A 16,677-nucleotide genomic window follows, 5' to 3' on the forward strand; every position below is an offset into this window, starting at 1 on the left:
GAGCCACAGCCAGAGGGTATATTTGGGTTCTGACCTAGAAAGCAACACAGGACCAACACATGTTTTCTGTACTCTCAGAGACCACATACAGCAGTCATTTTTTCCAGAACATCAAAGGTCAGGATCATGATGTCGTAAAGTGGGGGTTTGTCCCAAATCAAGTCAATGACTGTGTTTGCCATGGACGCCTGGGTCTTTGTTGCCTTTTGATAAGTTGAACTGACTTCCATAAATTGCTTGAGATTGCAGACAGAAAGAAGACAAACTTCAGAAGCTCATGATTCATGTTTTGGGTGGAACTGTGCCATCCAGTAGGATTGTGCTAGAGTATTGTTGTGGGGGGTCCAGCAAGTGGTGCTAATGTCAGCAAACACAAGAATTTGATATGGCAGATAAGAGAGGTCGCGTGCAAATTTCCGAGGTGGAAAAAATGGAAGAAACCGTTGCCAGACTGACTACCATCTTCACCAAAACCTTCAAGATGAGCTCATGCCTGTCTCCGACTTTGCCTGAATCCAAAGACAGTGTGGATGAACTGGTCTTTGAGATAGTACATAGTGCTGCCAAAGATGTGACTGAGTTGAGAAAGTCCATCCGGCAGTGGGAGCAGGAAGAGCAGGCAAAGTTCAGTAGACGTGAGGATGAGTCTGCTGCCAAGAGTCGGCTGTGTCAGAAGCTGGATCGCTACCTTAACACCTTCTTTGCCCAGCGGCGAGCTTGTGGCGACTGTGGCGTCAAGGGGGACTTTGAGGATAGCAGTATTAGTGAGATGCTCTCCACAATGAAGGCTGCTAGTGAGCCCCCGAATGAAAAGCTGACAAAGAAGAAAAAGAAGAAAAAGCCACCGAAGATTTCAGATGATGTCTTCAATGCTCCGGCTTTTGTCTGGAACCCTGTTGTGAAAGATGACAATGGCGAGGATGTCTGGAAGGAGTCAAGCGATGGCAAGGCTGTGGATGAGTGTGGTGGAGACACTGCTCATCATACTGGGGATCCTGGAGGTGAAGACGACGAGGCCGGGTTGACCATAAACCTGGTCATGAGGAACTTCTTCTGCAGCCTCAGCGACGAGTGAGTCTAGTCGGAGTGTAGCCTTCGACCTTAGCTTTGCTTCTAAGCCTATCTCAGAACGTGCCAGTGAACATTAACTGAGTCGCTTCTCTCAAAAGTAGCTAGACAATTTAAACGCTCAGGTTACTGGTCCTCATCTGTGACCAGACCTCTGCTGATTCAGTGGTAATGACTTCCTAGACACCTTCATTCCTCATCCCTAATCCTGCTGGTTTTACAGAAGGGATTTAACAGTAATGGTCAAAGATTGCTTAGATATCCAGGATGTGAACACAAATGCGGTCTGGTAGAGCAACACATTCTCACTCACAAAGCAACATATTGTGACTCTCTTCAAGTGACTTTTGCGTGCTTTGTTGATGCAAAAGAATCAGGTTTTAGCATTGCACGTTGGCACATTAGACTTTCAATTGAAGCACATATTCTTCCTTCTGCGGCATCGCTCTGTATAGTATGTGTTACTTTTGCGTACGAAACTGCATCCCATGAGGATGTCGTCTTTATCGTAGGATTAGTGGATCACACATTATAATATTGCGCACACTGCCCCCACTGGTCAGAAAGTGGACTGAAAAATTGGGACAGAGGACAAGCAAGGTGCGCACTGGCAGACTGAACATTAGTGGTGTCACAGGGAATTTTTCAGATTTTGTTTGTTTTTATTTCAGCATCAGACAACTTTAACATCACTCTAGATGTTGCACAACTTTTCGCCGTTTCCAACATCTCTTTAGCGAGGTCACTCACAGAGTAGATGCTGCGCAAGGAGCCACTTGGGAGTCAGGAGGTTATGGGGCAAATCCAGGTTCAGGTGGAGCGATCGGGCCCCTGGGCTGGAAGTGTAAAGAATGATCATTTGAAACTTGAGTTGATAAATAAAGTTGTGCTTGTGTCTCAGGCAGATCTGGGCCATGGGGAATGGGATCGGGACCATCCTGGTGCGGGAGCAGCTGATCGACATGTGCATGGAAATGTTGCAGACTTCAACCAAAGCCCTCAGCGTCTGTCAGTCCAAGTAGCCCAGCAATAGCACAGCAGCACAAAGTTTGTACACCCCATGGTTGATCCAACCCCGGTTGTGGCCGGGGATGTTTTTCTAGGATTTTGTGTTCATGTTCAAATTTAGTGTTTCAGGAGGTTTGTAGTTCTGGTAACAGGTGAATGAGATCCGAGTCGAGACATGTCTGCAAGGAAGAATTCTTGTTTGTTCGAGAGATGAGTCAGATTCCAACACAACATGGCTGTATGTGTGAGTTCCCCTCATATTGCTGTTTTTTTTTTTCCTCATAGCAGTTCAGAAGCTTAGCTCATGGACTGAGCAACTTATCTCCACGCTTTCAATTCTTATATGTGCTGCTTCGGACATTAATGATGGTGAATAGATTGACTCGGCGGCTGATGAAAGACATGCGCTGACACACTTTTGAACTTGTCTGAGGCTCTGCTCACTGCAGGTCGACTTGTGGGTTTCTGCGCAGCAGCCCATCATAAAATTCAAATATCACAACAGTACGACAGTCTCTTTCAAAATAAACAAGGGACATTAACATGGCCAAGGACTCCAGCAGTGTTTGCTTCCAAGCTCAAGAAGTTTCTCCCTGATTGATTATCCCTCTTCCTGTCGACGACTCATGAGCTGAGAAAGGGCAATAACAGCACTGAACCGCCCCTGCAGTGGCAGACTGGACCAACCTCGCTGCATGAGGGAGTGTTTCCGTTGTTCCTTTCCACTGCTGTTTGTTGTGAAGCACTCTTGTTTTCTTTTAATAATTATTCTGGTTATATTTTTCTAATATTGTTTTTGTTGTAATGTCTTATGTCTTTATTTTAGTGATAATTTGTGTTGTTATTGTGCAATATGTGGCTGCTTTGTGTGCTGTTTCTAGATGTATATCTTTAGTGTTTAGTGTTTGCTGCTGTGGCAAGTCAAATTCCCCCATTGTAGGAAGAATAAAGAACTATCATATCTTGCCTGATTCCTATTCATTGGTCTGCAGCCAGAAATCTGCATCCCCCAACGTCCTGGACTCTGAACCCTAAAATGAACCCGACCAATTACAGAGTCATTAGCAAAAGTCTTTATCAAATACAATTATCAGTCATCTTCCACTCCCTGCTTTGAAAAGAGCGGCTGCTTCAAACTAGGTCATAGCTACTTGTTGCAAACATGCGCTCGCTCACACAGGCATGTTGAATATGGACTAATCACCACACACATCTTAAACAGTGTTGATGGTGAGTGTTGACATGCTTCTTATTATGACTATACTCTGATCCGATGACTTGAGCGATCCAGGTTACTACTAAAGGTACGTTTAGACCTGATTTGCAGGTATTTTCTGAGATTCCTTTTAAATTCATCTGAGAAGAAATGACAAACTTCCTCATGATCCTGAAGGACGACTTGGACTTTCTCTCTGGATCAGCAAACAAAGGTTCTCTCTCTTTTTTTTTTTTTTAGGAATATTATTGTTGTATAACGTTTCCCTGCATGTGATAGTGCTGTTTCATCACCGCTTCTTGAACCAGTGATTTCATCTTTGATTCATAGCTCATTTATAGTGGAGAATTACACACATTTTCCGACAGTGTCTCATCTTTTTTCCTGCCGTTACGCAAAAGTGCTCAGTGAAAATATAACTGAAAACGGCTCAATAAAATGTAGTACACCAACCAGGCCTGTAGTGGGCACTCTAACGACGTCTCTACGGTTTGAGTGTCTTAAAACGGTATTGGACCCCCATAGAACACATGAGTCTGTCTGTTTTGTCAGTGGGATTTTCTTTTGTTTGTTTGACTACAGAGAGAGATGTGTGAGAAGGTTTGCAGACATTAGGACTGACTGGGGAAGTCAGCAGTTTAAGAAAGGGCGAATATAGGGTAGAGGCGTAACTCCCCCACACGGGGGCAGCATTTGGTCGATTTTGATGCAAGACAGGCCACTCGTGTTAAGTGTTCAAGTTGTGTCCGGTGAGTCTTGTTTGTCTTTGTCGTTGTCATTGTTATATGGTGAATGGTCGTCATTTGATTCATACTCACTTTTATAAATGATGTAACCAGGTTGTCCATGTGTCGAAGCTAATACGTTTGTGTTGTGATAATGTTAGAGTGATATGAGTCGTGCTTTGAGTCTTGATAAGAAGTAAAAGTCAGTGCACGATCACTGACCCCTCGTCCACCCTGCATTCAACTTAACACAAAACTGAGTACCGGCGACAAAACTGAGTACCGGCGGGGGCAGAATCCCCGAGGATGGGAGCAGAAGTTTTGGTAACATCGGCTCATAGGTGTCAACAGACGTGAGCCCACCGTCGAGATGAAACCGTCTCTCCGTGCCGAACTCTTTCTCTCCCTCCTTTTCTGCCTGCCGCATGCAGTAAATGGCGACAGCAGGTGACAACAGCCTTACCAAAAACATGCACTTTTGGTTTTTATTCAACTACGTACTTTGTGATGTCATTGTCCTCAACCCACAGATAAGGCGCGTTCCAGTTGTCCTTGCAATTGGGTGGTTCTCAGCTCCGCTTCCCCGATGACGTCCCACGAAGTAGGGATTCTCACGACCCAGAGTATGCAATTCAAGATGGCTGCTCAGAATGTCAACAGTGAGTATAGCTCCTGTAATATTGTCCGTATTCTACTTCAAACTATTTTTTTCTCCCACAAAATCTGTCGATTGCATCGTATTATTTGTACGGGTCTGTTGCGTCGTTTTTATTGCTCATGCTGCATATACGAACTACAATGCAGCCCGTGCTTACAATGGCTATCGCTAGCCTAGTTGACCGCCCACTTTGGTAACTGAACGAACTGAACTCGACAGTTGATGTCATTCCTCCGACTTCTGAGGGAACTGGAACGCACAGATAGATTTATTCTTCCCACAATAGTGAAATTTTCCCAGCAGATATAGTCTCTGTGTTCTCCGCACTTCACAGCAATAGCACATTCACTCTCAGGGCGACTGGATCTCAAATCAATCAAAACCAACCTGAATTTGATGGGGATTTTTTTGTTGGTGGAATACACCTAATATGGAAAAGAATACCAGTTGGACGAAAACCGATGAGTTTCTTTTCAGTTGCAAGTTCAGCTTGATCATTATCCACCATTTTCTGTATGTGCTGCCTGTGGTAAGTTTTCATGTCTTTGTTAACCGCGCAGTCCACACTGTAGTCCTCTTTCACCATAAAGCAGTTTTGACTTGGCTCAAAATAGGGTGCTCGTTGACCTGTGTAAACATTGACTGCTGATGTGCCGTGAACTTTGCTTCGATGCACCTCTCGGACCCACCCACACCAATCCTGACCAAGTACCTGTTTCTCTGTTAGTCTATCACTGCGTACTTTTTTTAAATGCTCTATTTTTTGACCCTCTGGATGAGCTACCAGTAAACAGATCTTCCAATACAAGTGTGGGCTTTGACTCCATCCGCACACCTCTGTACACTTGGAGAGCACTGTTGTTTTATTGCCATTCACAGCACGCACCATGGTGTTACTTTTTGGGATAGGAAACAGGATGAAGTGCTCATTTGTCTTATTAATCTTTTGCAATATACTGTACAGTATCACAATACGATGCTTCGTGTGAAATACTTAATTGGTCATGATCGGTTGTGCTCACTTTTGGAAAAAGCAACAAACAGAATTGTTGAGTATGTGCACAAGCTCAGAATTTCCAGAAGAGAAAAACTACTTTAGGATCATTTCTAGATACCTATCACATAAATACCTGATCACATTAATACCCTATTTCATGATGCTGATCATCTTAATTTATAATATGAAGAGAGCTTGCAAAACCAGGCAGCCGCAGCACGAGGCAGTGCCAAGGTGATGATGATAGAGGTGGACACTGTGGAAAAAAGAATGAGGGCTTATATATGACAACTTCCACAGTCGTCTGTAGGTAACATGTCATCTCCTGATATTCACCCAACACACTTCAGATTTTAGCAAATATCATTCTGTCAAGGTGATGTACTACTGTAGTGTTGATGTATTCAAGATTGGCCTCGATCTCAAAACCAGTCTCAAGACCACTTTTTTATTGTCTCTGCCAAGTCTCACTCTCCAAAGCATTTTTACTCAGTCTCGGACTGGACAGACATTTTCTATTTCTATTTCTTTATTTTCTCTCTACCAGTTGAGACAGACAGAGAAAACTGTCATAACTTGTAAGCATAGTTGGCAAAAGAATGAGCCTGGCTTTTTGTTTTCTTGCCTAACTACTCAGGAGGATATCAACCTCAATAAGGTTTCTGTTGTTTATCAGACTGGCACTGCTTGTTTCAGCTGACACCTGGGACTGGCTCTCTTGGACTTGTCTCGGTCTCGACCTCCAAATATCATGGCCTCACCTTGGTCTTGATCTCCAAATGCCTTGGTCTTGTCTCGGCCTCGATACCCTCCAGGCTCGACAATGTCTTGGTCTTGGTTGGTGTGGTCTTGTATACAACACTATAATTTATCAGTGGTTGAGGTCCAGTTTCCATTAAACTGCTTTCTATCCTCAGTTTGAGCCTCAGAATCTTCTACGCATTTTCTGAGCGCTTATCAATAAAGTGAGTTTCCCAAAGTAACGTGACACTGATCCAACAATACTTACTGAGTATTAAAACTAGGCTTCTTTTAATACAGCCTTTTGATGGTGTATGGAAGGCAGTTGGACCTGCCTGCAGTTGGTACTCTTGTTCACTGTCAAGGTCCCTTCCCAGGGGGGTGGTCGCACAGATCTCATGGTGGTCTGACAAGTGTCCTGGAGCGCCCTGAGTCACTTTGGCAGGAGAATCGCATTCAGTAGGAAGGACCGCTGACCAGATTCATTGAGACTTTTTTAATAACATCATGGGGATAAAAACGATGTCTCAGGTTACAGGATATTGAAAAGTTGGACCGACAGTCTAAATATACTTTTCCTGGAAGTGAGCGTGCGACTGAAGCAAGACAGACTCTGTCACGGCGACAGACAAACTGTACAGTCGTATGTACATCAGACGTGTTTCTGCTTTTCCAGCTTTTCTTGAAAAATAGTACAAAAGTCATTTATTCAGATTTATCGTTCTCTAAAGTCTAAAACAAAAGGTTAGAAAAAGATCAAGAAGAGGAGAGTGTGAAGCCAACTCAGTAACCAATCAGGCTGCTGTGTTGGCCGGGCGCCGTCCCGTGAGGACGACACAATCATCGTTAGAAACATTCACTCCATGTTTGTGGTAAAATACTCTTCAGACAAAAGTTCCTAAAAAAAGTCTCCAAGAAAGAAAAGAAATCATCGCCAGCAGAAGCCATCCCAATGCCCAGGTCACACCTGCTGCTACACCTGCCAGTCAACAGTCCCCGCAAGGCTTGGCATACGAGGAACCTTCCGATGCTGCTACACTGGATCGTAATACATTGTTAAAACTGCTCACGTTGAGGCTTAAAAGTGACGATCTCTAAAGGAAAAAAAAAGGAAACTTATCAGCGGTGACATCACGGCGTCGAGCTCCAATCAAAGTTGCATCATAAATAAATTCTCCGCCCGAAAACCCGAGCTGCAAAATATCATCTGTACATTTCCAGGTGAGAACAGTAAAGATCCATGGCAGTCCCGTTCCCTTCGGATGACATCACGATGACGTCACCAGACAGGACACGTTTCTGTGATGACAGCACCTCCTGCTGGCAGCACGTCAGGACCTCGGAAAGAACGCCTTCACACATTTTGTTTCGCTAGTTTCGACGGAAATAAACGATTTTTGAAGAAAGGCGTTCGACGAGGATTCATTTGCCGACAGACGTGTTGTGGTTTAGTCGGCTGACGTACCAGGTGACCACAGGTTCCAACAGTTAACAGCATACTGTTTACCTTCAGGTGTGGGGACGTGCCCACTATGACGCGTCCCCTCAGAATCCTTTGGCTTCCTTCTTTGGTTTCTTTGCTAACTCATCACAAAAGCAACAAGATGGTGGCGTACTGCCATGGAGACAAATTGCCATCGTTGTCATCAGCAGGGAACCGACTCCTCCTCACATTCTGACTGGGGAACGTTCTACATTCTCTGGATTAAATAGTCATAAATATTTCTGCTAATATTTCAATATTTGTCGTATAAAAATAAACAATCGTGGACACGTCATGCACACGACACCCTGCAGCGGTGCCACCGGACAAACGTTCGCCTGTCTCTATGGCAACAGGCGCTCTGTGTTGGCGGAGTGACCTCCATTACTAGCCCACAAACGAAGAGGAAGCGGGGAACATTTGAAAGCATCAGTCAACGACCGCAATGAAACTGAGTCGTGAAGTGGCGATGAGCACGAGGTTGTTGGTGACTCAACAAAAAAAGTGACCGAAACACACAACGGTTGACGATTCACGAAGCAAACTTGTTGCATAAGAAGTCTGATCCAGGTTCGCTCGCACACCAACGACCCGCTCTTGCCGCGGCGTCTCCTCAACTCAGTATTTGGCGCTGGCAATTATGTGACGAGGAAGAGGGTGAAAACAGCTGAGTCATCAAAAGTTGCTACCTTAAAAGTGGTTGGCACCGTTGCCACGGACATCCTGCGGACACCACGTCCGCACTTACCCCTTCTGGCCCCACCACAGATGCCCCTCCCTCACACCAGGGATCATCACCTCCTGCACCGGTACCCAAACTCTCCAGTCACGTTGTCGCCTAAGAGAAACCTTTTCAGCTACACAGGTGAACCTCGTGACAAAAATACAAATCTAAAAAGATGAAACAATGTCACAGAACCACAGAAGCTCTGGAAGCATGCCGGGTAACCACGGCAACCCTGTGAAGCCACTCGCATTCGTTATGCTACCTTAAATTAGCCTAGGCTTAAATTAAGCTGTAACACACACACACACACACACCCGTGAAAATAAATAAATAAATAGATACAATCTGTAAAAGGTGCATTCTGATAAAAGACTGTTGCCGGATAACACGCTCACACACTCACACACATGGCCCTGCGTCATCAGAGATCAGGAGTTGGAGCAGCACCCAATAGTGTGACCAAACATGATGATAGAAAAGTAAAGTTTGGCATGATAACAAAGTGGGTGTCGTCAGTGTCCAATAGGGATCTACCATGACAGGAAGAGGAGAGGTGAGGAGAAGGAAGTCAGGCTGGGACACCCCCAGCTGGCAGCTTGAGTGAATCCGTCAGGATCGTGTCAGTAAGAGTCCAAGAAGAGATGTTCTGAACTTCGAACTTGACTCTGTTTCCAACTTCCTATTAACAACCTCCTCTTTCTTCTCTTCACACGTTGAGGATGTGATAAAATTGTGAGGCACTTTAGAGACACGCACACACGTGTGTACAAATAGAGACGGAACACGCACATGCACGCACCCACACCCCCCACCGTGTACCCACACGCACACAAATATAGAGTATATTGTGTAACACGTTACTACAACCGTTCGGCCGTACAAACTCATACGCACCAACACTTGAATCGTCACAGTTCAGAGACAGGCGTGCGTGAGAGAGAGAGGGGGCGTGGCCAGCATCCATCATGACTCTAAGAGCTGCTCCTACAAACTTGTCACGCACTCCATATCTTCCTCCTCGACCAGCCCACAACTCTGCCGCCGCGCTCCTTCAATCACAGCGGTGACCAGGTCCGATTCTCCCTCTCCCTCACCTGTCTCCTCCTCCTCCTGTCCTGTTGCTCCTCCAAGCAACTCTTGCCGCTCCTCTATTGAGGAGGGTCCGTGGAGGGAGTCTTCTGCGTCCTCGCCAGAACTGAAGCTGGCGCCTCGGTCCCTCAAAGCAGTAGCTGACGCGTGGAGGAGGGCGGGCTTGTGCTGCGAGGAGGGGGGGACAGGTTTCGTGGAGGTGTTGCCATTGAGGATATTGTTGGCAGCGTGTTCCATCTCCTCAATGGTCATGTCGCAGGCGTCTGCCAGCTCAGCCTTCGTGGCCTCAATGAACGATGGATCTTGAGCGAATTGGCCCAGACCCTCCGATATCAAGACCTACAGAAAAGGGATGTGGAGGGTGGAAGGGTGGAGGAGTTAGCACTGAGCATGACACAAGGACTCCCATTCATCCCATTCAATCTCTTCCTGCGACCTGGATCTGATCATCAGAGTGATGAGGATCCACCAGGTTCCCACCAACTACCAAGTCACAAATGAACAAGGTTGAGCCTGCAGTGGTGACCACCCATGACTAGGCTGAAATGGACACGTTTGGCCAGATCTGTGACGCAGCACTGGCTAACCCCATGTTGTGGCTCAAAACATACCTAGAACAATGGACTGTTGGCATCTGAATATCAGAATATCCTCAGCAAGACACCTAACTTCACTAACTTTAGCACCCTCTAAAGAGGCATGTTTCCTGCAGGTATGGCTTGGCTTTGACTTTGACTAGTTTGATTTGCCCCCTGCTGTGCAGCCTCGCACTTCTGCGCCTCAGGCAATGTCCTTTGTTTTCCTCTCAGTTGGGGCGCTCCGCGCAAAATAGCTGGTTTGTGACCCACGACGAAGCTCGTCTCAAGGAAGTCATCATCAGCCGTGGGACAAAATTTACCACCATCGGCTTAACCTCCTTATTTCTCTGTCACTTCTCAGCAATACGAGTCATTGTCTCCTCAGATATGAACTGATGACGGAGCTCTGCCACGGCTGTAACAGAATGTTGCGTTTCACAGCCAAAACTAAACATGACAGAGTGTTTTACAAGGAAATAGCGGAAACAAGCTGCGTAATACGACGCGTCTTGATTGATCCACGCTGCTCTCAGTGAGAGAGATTACTGACGATCATGACGATTTATAACTGTGAAGTACAGATCCAGGGGTCAAAAATGATCAATGAATAGTCTGGCAATCTTCAGTAACTTTGGACAAACCAGCGACTTTCCTCTCCGCTGTTCACCTCATGCAGACAGATCACAGCAGTTGCAGCAGCACAGCAACAGATGATGAGATGCCAACATGATTCGTTGAAGTAAATTTGCTGGGCAATAAAATCAGATGTTTATCAGGATAGTAAAGGCGAAATCATGTCAGTTATCAAACACCAGGACACATAGCGAGTCCCGGGACACTGCGTGTGCGCCTCCCCAGCACCAGTCTCCTGCGGCTGTGGCTGCACACCTCAGTGTTCTGGGAGTTTGAGAAGTTGTTTTTGATCGATGTTGTGTGCGATCAGACCCTTTGCTGTTTGTGTGGATTCGCGCTGTACACGTAGTTTGCATGAGGCGAGACGCCCACCCCCATTTCCGTGGCCCAAGCCGGGTTTGCTTGTGTTCACGTCAGACTTTTGAGTCGAACGCACCATGCCATGGGAGATGCGCGAGCATGGCCCTACCATGACCATACTACTACAAGATAGACAGGTTTAGACTTAAGACTGGCTCTATGGACCAGACTGTGCCTTTCCTCACTGAATGACACTTAATGTGGCCCCCTGCATTGTCCTTCTCTTGTAACTATGCCTGGACAGACCATAACAGCGATCCTCTGCACAACAGCATGAGGGGCTAACAGATGCTATCCAGACGTCCCAATAGAGGACTGGGACCGGAATCGGTATACGCTTTAGCAGGCTGCTACCCAGGGTGAAACACATCCAGAGGCCACAGGAGACCTGTACCTTCACACACACAGTAGTAGTGGTAGTACACTCACAGCCTCCACAAGACTTCCGGCACTGCCGTGTGACAAAGAACTGGGGTCTTTCCCAAGCAGCGAGGGCACTGTGAGGGACACCGGCCTTGCTGCTCTCTGAGTGGGCAGTGAGGTGCTGGTGGCGGGACATGGCCTGGCACTGTTTCCGTTGCTGTCTGTGTACCTGAACGACAAACACACATCAAAATTGAAAGGCCCCTTCCACTTGTGGTGTGATGTGAGGTCAGCACTTACCAAGGTCCACAGTTGACAGACGGAAGGCTGCTGTTGAGCTTCTCATGAGAACCAAAGGAATCAAACCGCAGTGACGGAACGCGCTGCAGCACCTCCTCACCGCCCTCTGCTGTCCATCACACACACTGTCATTTGCTGCCCCACCCTCCTTCACAGACAGATGTGGACAATGTACCTGAGGGGCTGGCAGGAGGAGATGAGCACAACCGGCTAAAGAGCGTCGGGGAGTGACTCCTTCTGAGGAGAGGGCTGAGTCCTGCCACAGCCAGAGCCTGGGGAAAGAGACGGGGGGAGTCAGGAAAAGTCAGAGGGATCAGGAGCAGCAGGATCACTTACCTGATGGTGAACCAGGTGAAGTGGAACTGCTGTCTTCTGACAGACTTCTGTTCGTGAATGCCTCCTCAAACACTCCAGGTGGAAGGAGGACCTGCGTACTGACCCCCACAGACGCATGCGTCAGAACGTGTCATTGGGCTGCCCTGGAGATGTTAGGGTACATACCCAGGCCAGTTGGGCAGAGGAAGACTCTCCTTGGAGACTGCCATGCTCCTCCTCCTCGTCTCTCTGGCACCTGCTCTCCTTCCTCCATACAAGTGAGCTGCTTACACGCCTCGTCCTGATACACCAGCCTGACACACGCATACAGTGTGAATGAATGAGTGTGATGTAAGTCAGCATGGTGAGCGTGTGTCGTCACAATACATGTCAGAGGAGAGAGAGTGATCGTCCTCCGTGTACTCTCGCTCATCCCCGTAACTCTCATCATACGTCTCCTCAGTTGAACCCTCTCCCCTGCGAATGATTGGCAGTCGGCTGTCGCTGGACTCAGAGCTGCAAGAGAAGTCGTGCAATGAGTTGGTCTTTTGACATGTGACACACATCTGCCAGAGGCCATGCCTTGGAAAGCTAACATGCGAGCAATGGAACAGCGTGATGTTGACCCAACATATGTCTGCATCACTGGTTCCTAGCAGGTAGCCAGCTACAATTAGTGGATGGCAGTTACCACTAATTGTCATCTATCCACAACTGACTGATCCAGCTACGCAGTCGGCTTCAGATGGTTGAAAGCAAGTTAGCAAGAAAGCTAGCCACAGCTGGATGTCAAACGGCTACAGTTCAATAAGAGAAAGCAACTCATCTAGCATTAAATACCATTAACTAGCTGCTGTTTAGACAAACAACAGCTAGCTGGAGGCTAGAAATAACTAGCCGTGAGAAAGCTGCATTAAGGAATTAGCCACAAGCTAAGCTACAAGCAGTTACATGTTTTGGGTGCGAGTGGGTGGCTGGTGTCGGGAAAGGATGAACTTGTTCTCTTTAGCTCTTAGAATCGACTATATAACAGGACACGCATATGTGTCCTCACACATACCGCATGAAGCCGTGATAAAAGGCAGTCCTGCTGACCACAGGAAGACGAGAGGACAGAGAGACAATCAAGGACAGTGAAGACAGGACAACCGAGGGGAACCATCAGGTGTGCTCACCTTTTTGGTGGGAAACACCAGGATGATCTGGGCAACAAGACGGGGGTCAGAGGTCCACCCGCTTGACCGTCCACTGTGCTGACAGACGGGCCATGGAAGCGGCCGGTGCCTGGCATGGTCACGGCGGTCGTGCTGGTGTTGTTAGCGTTGTTGATGTTGGCGTTTGAGCCCGAGGAGGAGTAAGAGGACGGCGTGAAGGTGGTGGAGTCCATCAACTTTTCGTTGGATGGACTGTCAATCTCACATGGCGAACCCTTCTGGCTGATGTGGAGAGGACGCTGTGTGGTGAAGGACTGAGGGAAGGAGGCTCGGCCGTCACTCTGGTTGTAGTAACTGACGTGGTTCCCGAACAACCCCCCACTCCTCTGAGGAGAGACAACAGTGAGGAAGAGCAACATGATGATCATGATAATGATGATGGGAGAGCGTAGTCACCCTGAAGATGTCATCGTCAGAAGCAGCTGACGTGGGCTCCTTCTGCTCTTTGTCGAGGTCCTCTTCCACATTCAGGTCACCTGAGATGGCTCTTCTGATCTCTGGACCGATGTCGTGTAGCGTCCGCAGGCCCGCCTGAGAAGAACCGGCCTGTTAATCATGTGGAAGGGCGAGCTCACGGGCTGTGACTGGAGCTCTGGGCACCTGCAGGGAAAGAGCAGTCTTGGGTGGCACTTTCGCTCCCATCCCCTGTTCTTTCCTCTTCTTGAATTTGCGGAAATACTCCTGGATTAGGAACGTCGCATAGAACTTCCCCACAGTGACTTCGTCGTCTACAATGGAGAGATGAAGAGTCAAATGACAGTGCTCAAGTAGTCAGTCAAGTTCCATCCCCAAATCAGTGAGAGGGACGCACCACCAGCGGGCGGCACCACCTGGTCCAACAGCTTCATGCTGGTTCTCTTCCAGATCTTCTTCACAATCGCCCGAAGCTCCTCGTTGGCCTGCTCTAGGTTCCCTGAAGAGGCAGTCAGGAAAGACGTGCATTGTGTAGATATGTGTGCTTGTGCTTAGGTGTGTGCATTTGCATGCCAGTGTGTGTGAGTGTGCGTACCTTCAGTTTTGATCCTCAGTGCAGTCCTTACCAGGGCGAACAGAGTGGCATTGAACATCACAGTCCCATCACTGTTGAGTGGCATGTTCATGGAGACCAGCCGCTGCAGCAGAGAAAAGACCCACTTAGTGACACCACAACTTTTTTTTCCCTCCTTTTTAAATTTTTAAGAAAAATGTCACTCCGTCATCAATTCCACCAAAATGTATTTTTGCTATCTGACGGGGCATTTATTTATTTAGAGAGTAATTCTCTGGCACCCCAGCGCTCACAAGCAGCGGCCACAGCCCCTCCCACTACTTCTCATGCAGTGCTGAGCAGTTAAAGTGGCTCCTCTGACCCATCAGACAGACAGACCAGAGAGACCTGGTGCCATCCCCTGAGGTTGTTTGGAGCTACATTGACAACATATGCGCCACTGAGAGCAGCGTTGCTACTAGTCTGACGTGATTAAAATCACTTGTCTGACAGACATAAGCCAGCACCCTCCTATTACTCAGCAAAAATTAAATAATTTTAATTCAAACATGTTTAATATACATCCTCAAAAAATAGAAAAACCTTTAAAAAACATTTAATTTGATGTGAGATGTCACAGCTGGGTGAATCTCTTGAGACTGCTATGTCCGTGAAATATTTACATACTGGCCTCTTGTGGCGGGACTCCGAGAGAGAGAGCACCGCATTTGTGACAGTTTACACTGTGGACGTTTTCAAGCTTTCAGATGCACCGATTCCAAAATGGCATCCAGCTCACTGAAATTAAGAATTATGTCTTCCGCAATTGGCTTAGTGTTCCGAATGTCACTCTCGGATCCACAAGTGCTGTGATGCGGTAGCGTGCTAACACCCTGCTGCTGAGGTGTGTGTGCTTGTGTGTGTGGCTGGTCCTCACTTTGTCAAGTCTCATTTTGAGGGTTAAATCTACAAAATTGCTGGGTTATTATTATTGGGTTTTGGTTAAGAGTAAAGGTTAACTTTAGCCATATCTTTTGCCTGGTTAGGATTAGGGCGAGAGGCTGGGAAAGCATTATCTTAATGTGTGTCAGCAGACAAACGTGTGTGTGTGTGTCACCTTGCAAGCCACTCTATGGGGACACAGTTTTCCAAAGCCAAGTGGAGGCTGGATTCTCCGGAGAAGAGTAACCACATCCAGATGCTTGATCCTTCCTCTGAAATCATCAGTCATCATGGTCACCACCATCATCATCATCATCATCATCACCCTCACCATCTTCACCACTCACTTTGCTTCTGGGTCGTACTCAGCCCAGATCCTCTTGAACTCATCCAGGTGATGAGGTCCCAGAATGGACCAGTCACGGGTCAGATAGTCAAAGTTGTCCATGATAACGGCTACAAACAGGTTGATGATCTGATCAGCAGACAGAAGGAGAATGAGACAGGTCTGTGTGCGTGTGTGTGTGCGTGTACCTGGTTGACCTTCACATGTGGGGACCAATTCTTGACCAAACACTATCCTTGTGAGGACCTTTTGCCTTTGTGGGGGCCATTTGGCTGGACCCCACAAATCCCAGACTCAAAATAACTGGGTCATTATAATTAGGTCCTGGCTAGGGAAAGCATTATGGCAAGGAGCGGTCCCATCAAAGATAGAAATACAAACATGCGTGTGTGTGTGCGTGCGTGCGTCTCACCAGAAAGGCACACAGCATGTAGAAGCTGACAAAGTAAATGATGGCAAACTGGCTCCCACAGTCCTCGTGAATGGTGATGTTCTCGTGGGTGGACCCTTTTTCACATGGGCGGTTTGGCGAGCATGCCAACATGATTTCCTGCCACGCCTCCCCAGTGGCACACCTGGTGGACAGAGACAGACATGGCAGGCTTTGTCTTGAAGGCTCCAGGACACAGCAGAGGTCCTCACCTGAATAGCAGCAGAACTGCTTGAGGGAAGGTCTGGAAGTTGTTGTTCCGGTTGATCTGGGTGTGGTCCCGCAGTGCAATCTTCCCAAACATCTGGAGTCAGAGGGAACGGGAGTCAGAGTGCTTCTTGTCAAAGCAAACAAAAAGAAGTGGAGAACCATAACACACCTGCATGCCGATGACAGCGTAGATAAAGAAGAGCATGACAATGAGCAGAGCCACGTAGGGAAGAGCCTGAGAAGACAAACACAGCCGTCTTTTCAGTCCAACTCACTGCCCCGTCCGTGTGTTCAGGTAACCTGCACG

The 16,677-nt window shown here is 47.4% G+C and overlaps 2 protein-coding genes and 1 long non-coding RNA gene across 14 annotated transcripts in view; 2 read left to right on the plus strand and 1 right to left on the minus strand.

Moving 5' to 3' along the window:
- Positions 1–265: 265 nt before the first annotated feature.
- Positions 266–3,011, plus strand: LOC128757889 (uncharacterized). The gene is made up of 2 exons (XM_053863511.1): positions 266–1,071; positions 1,970–3,011. The coding sequence occupies exons 1-2, from the start codon at positions 386–388 to the stop codon at positions 2,088–2,090; spliced, it is 807 nt and encodes a 268-aa protein (XP_053719486.1). The 5' UTR covers positions 266–385; the 3' UTR covers positions 2,091–3,011.
- An 839-nt stretch (positions 3,012–3,850) lies between these two features.
- On the plus strand, positions 3,851–5,458 carry LOC128757972 (uncharacterized). Its single transcript, XR_008414416.1, has 3 exons — positions 3,851–4,041; positions 4,359–4,464; positions 4,548–5,458. It is a non-coding gene; the product is annotated as an uncharacterized LOC128757972 (long non-coding RNA).
- Positions 5,459–6,876: 1,418 nt separating this feature from the next.
- The window catches only part of cacna1c (calcium channel, voltage-dependent, L type, alpha 1C subunit), a 41,760-nt gene continuing 31,959 nt past the window's right edge, over positions 6,877–16,677 (minus strand). For 7 of the 12 annotated variants that reach the window (XM_053864205.1, XM_053864204.1, XM_053864203.1 and 4 more), the window contains 18 exons: positions 16,540–16,605; positions 16,373–16,464; positions 16,143–16,305; positions 15,732–15,859; positions 15,560–15,656; positions 14,485–14,587; positions 14,287–14,388; positions 14,076–14,203; positions 13,872–14,006; positions 13,437–13,801; positions 13,322–13,351; positions 12,649–12,777; positions 12,448–12,575; positions 12,283–12,380; positions 12,122–12,218; positions 11,947–12,055; positions 11,713–11,875; positions 6,878–10,051 (listed from right to left, as the gene is read on the minus strand). In XM_053864205.1, the coding sequence (XP_053720180.1) occupies positions 9,608–10,051; positions 11,713–11,875; positions 11,947–12,055; positions 12,122–12,218; positions 12,283–12,380; positions 12,448–12,575; positions 12,649–12,777; positions 13,322–13,351; positions 13,437–13,801; positions 13,872–14,006; positions 14,076–14,203; positions 14,287–14,388; positions 14,485–14,587; positions 15,560–15,656; positions 15,732–15,859; positions 16,143–16,305; positions 16,373–16,464; positions 16,540–16,605 (2,577 nt within the window). In that variant the 3' untranslated portion in view covers positions 6,878–9,607. Of the gene's footprint in view, positions 10,052–11,712; positions 11,876–11,946; positions 12,056–12,121; positions 12,219–12,282; positions 12,381–12,447; positions 12,576–12,648; positions 12,778–13,321; positions 13,352–13,436; positions 13,802–13,871; positions 14,007–14,075; positions 14,204–14,286; positions 14,389–14,484; positions 14,588–15,559; positions 15,657–15,731; positions 15,860–16,142; positions 16,306–16,372; positions 16,465–16,539; positions 16,606–16,677 lie in introns of all 12 variants that reach the window. The other 5 variants (XM_053864200.1, XM_053864199.1, XM_053864201.1 and 2 more) reach the window with 3 other exon arrangements.

Source organism: Synchiropus splendidus, chromosome 4, assembly GCF_027744825.2.
Source record: "Synchiropus splendidus isolate RoL2022-P1 chromosome 4, RoL_Sspl_1.0, whole genome shotgun sequence".
Classification (NCBI taxonomy): Eukaryota; Metazoa; Chordata; class Actinopteri; order Syngnathiformes; family Callionymidae; genus Synchiropus; species Synchiropus splendidus.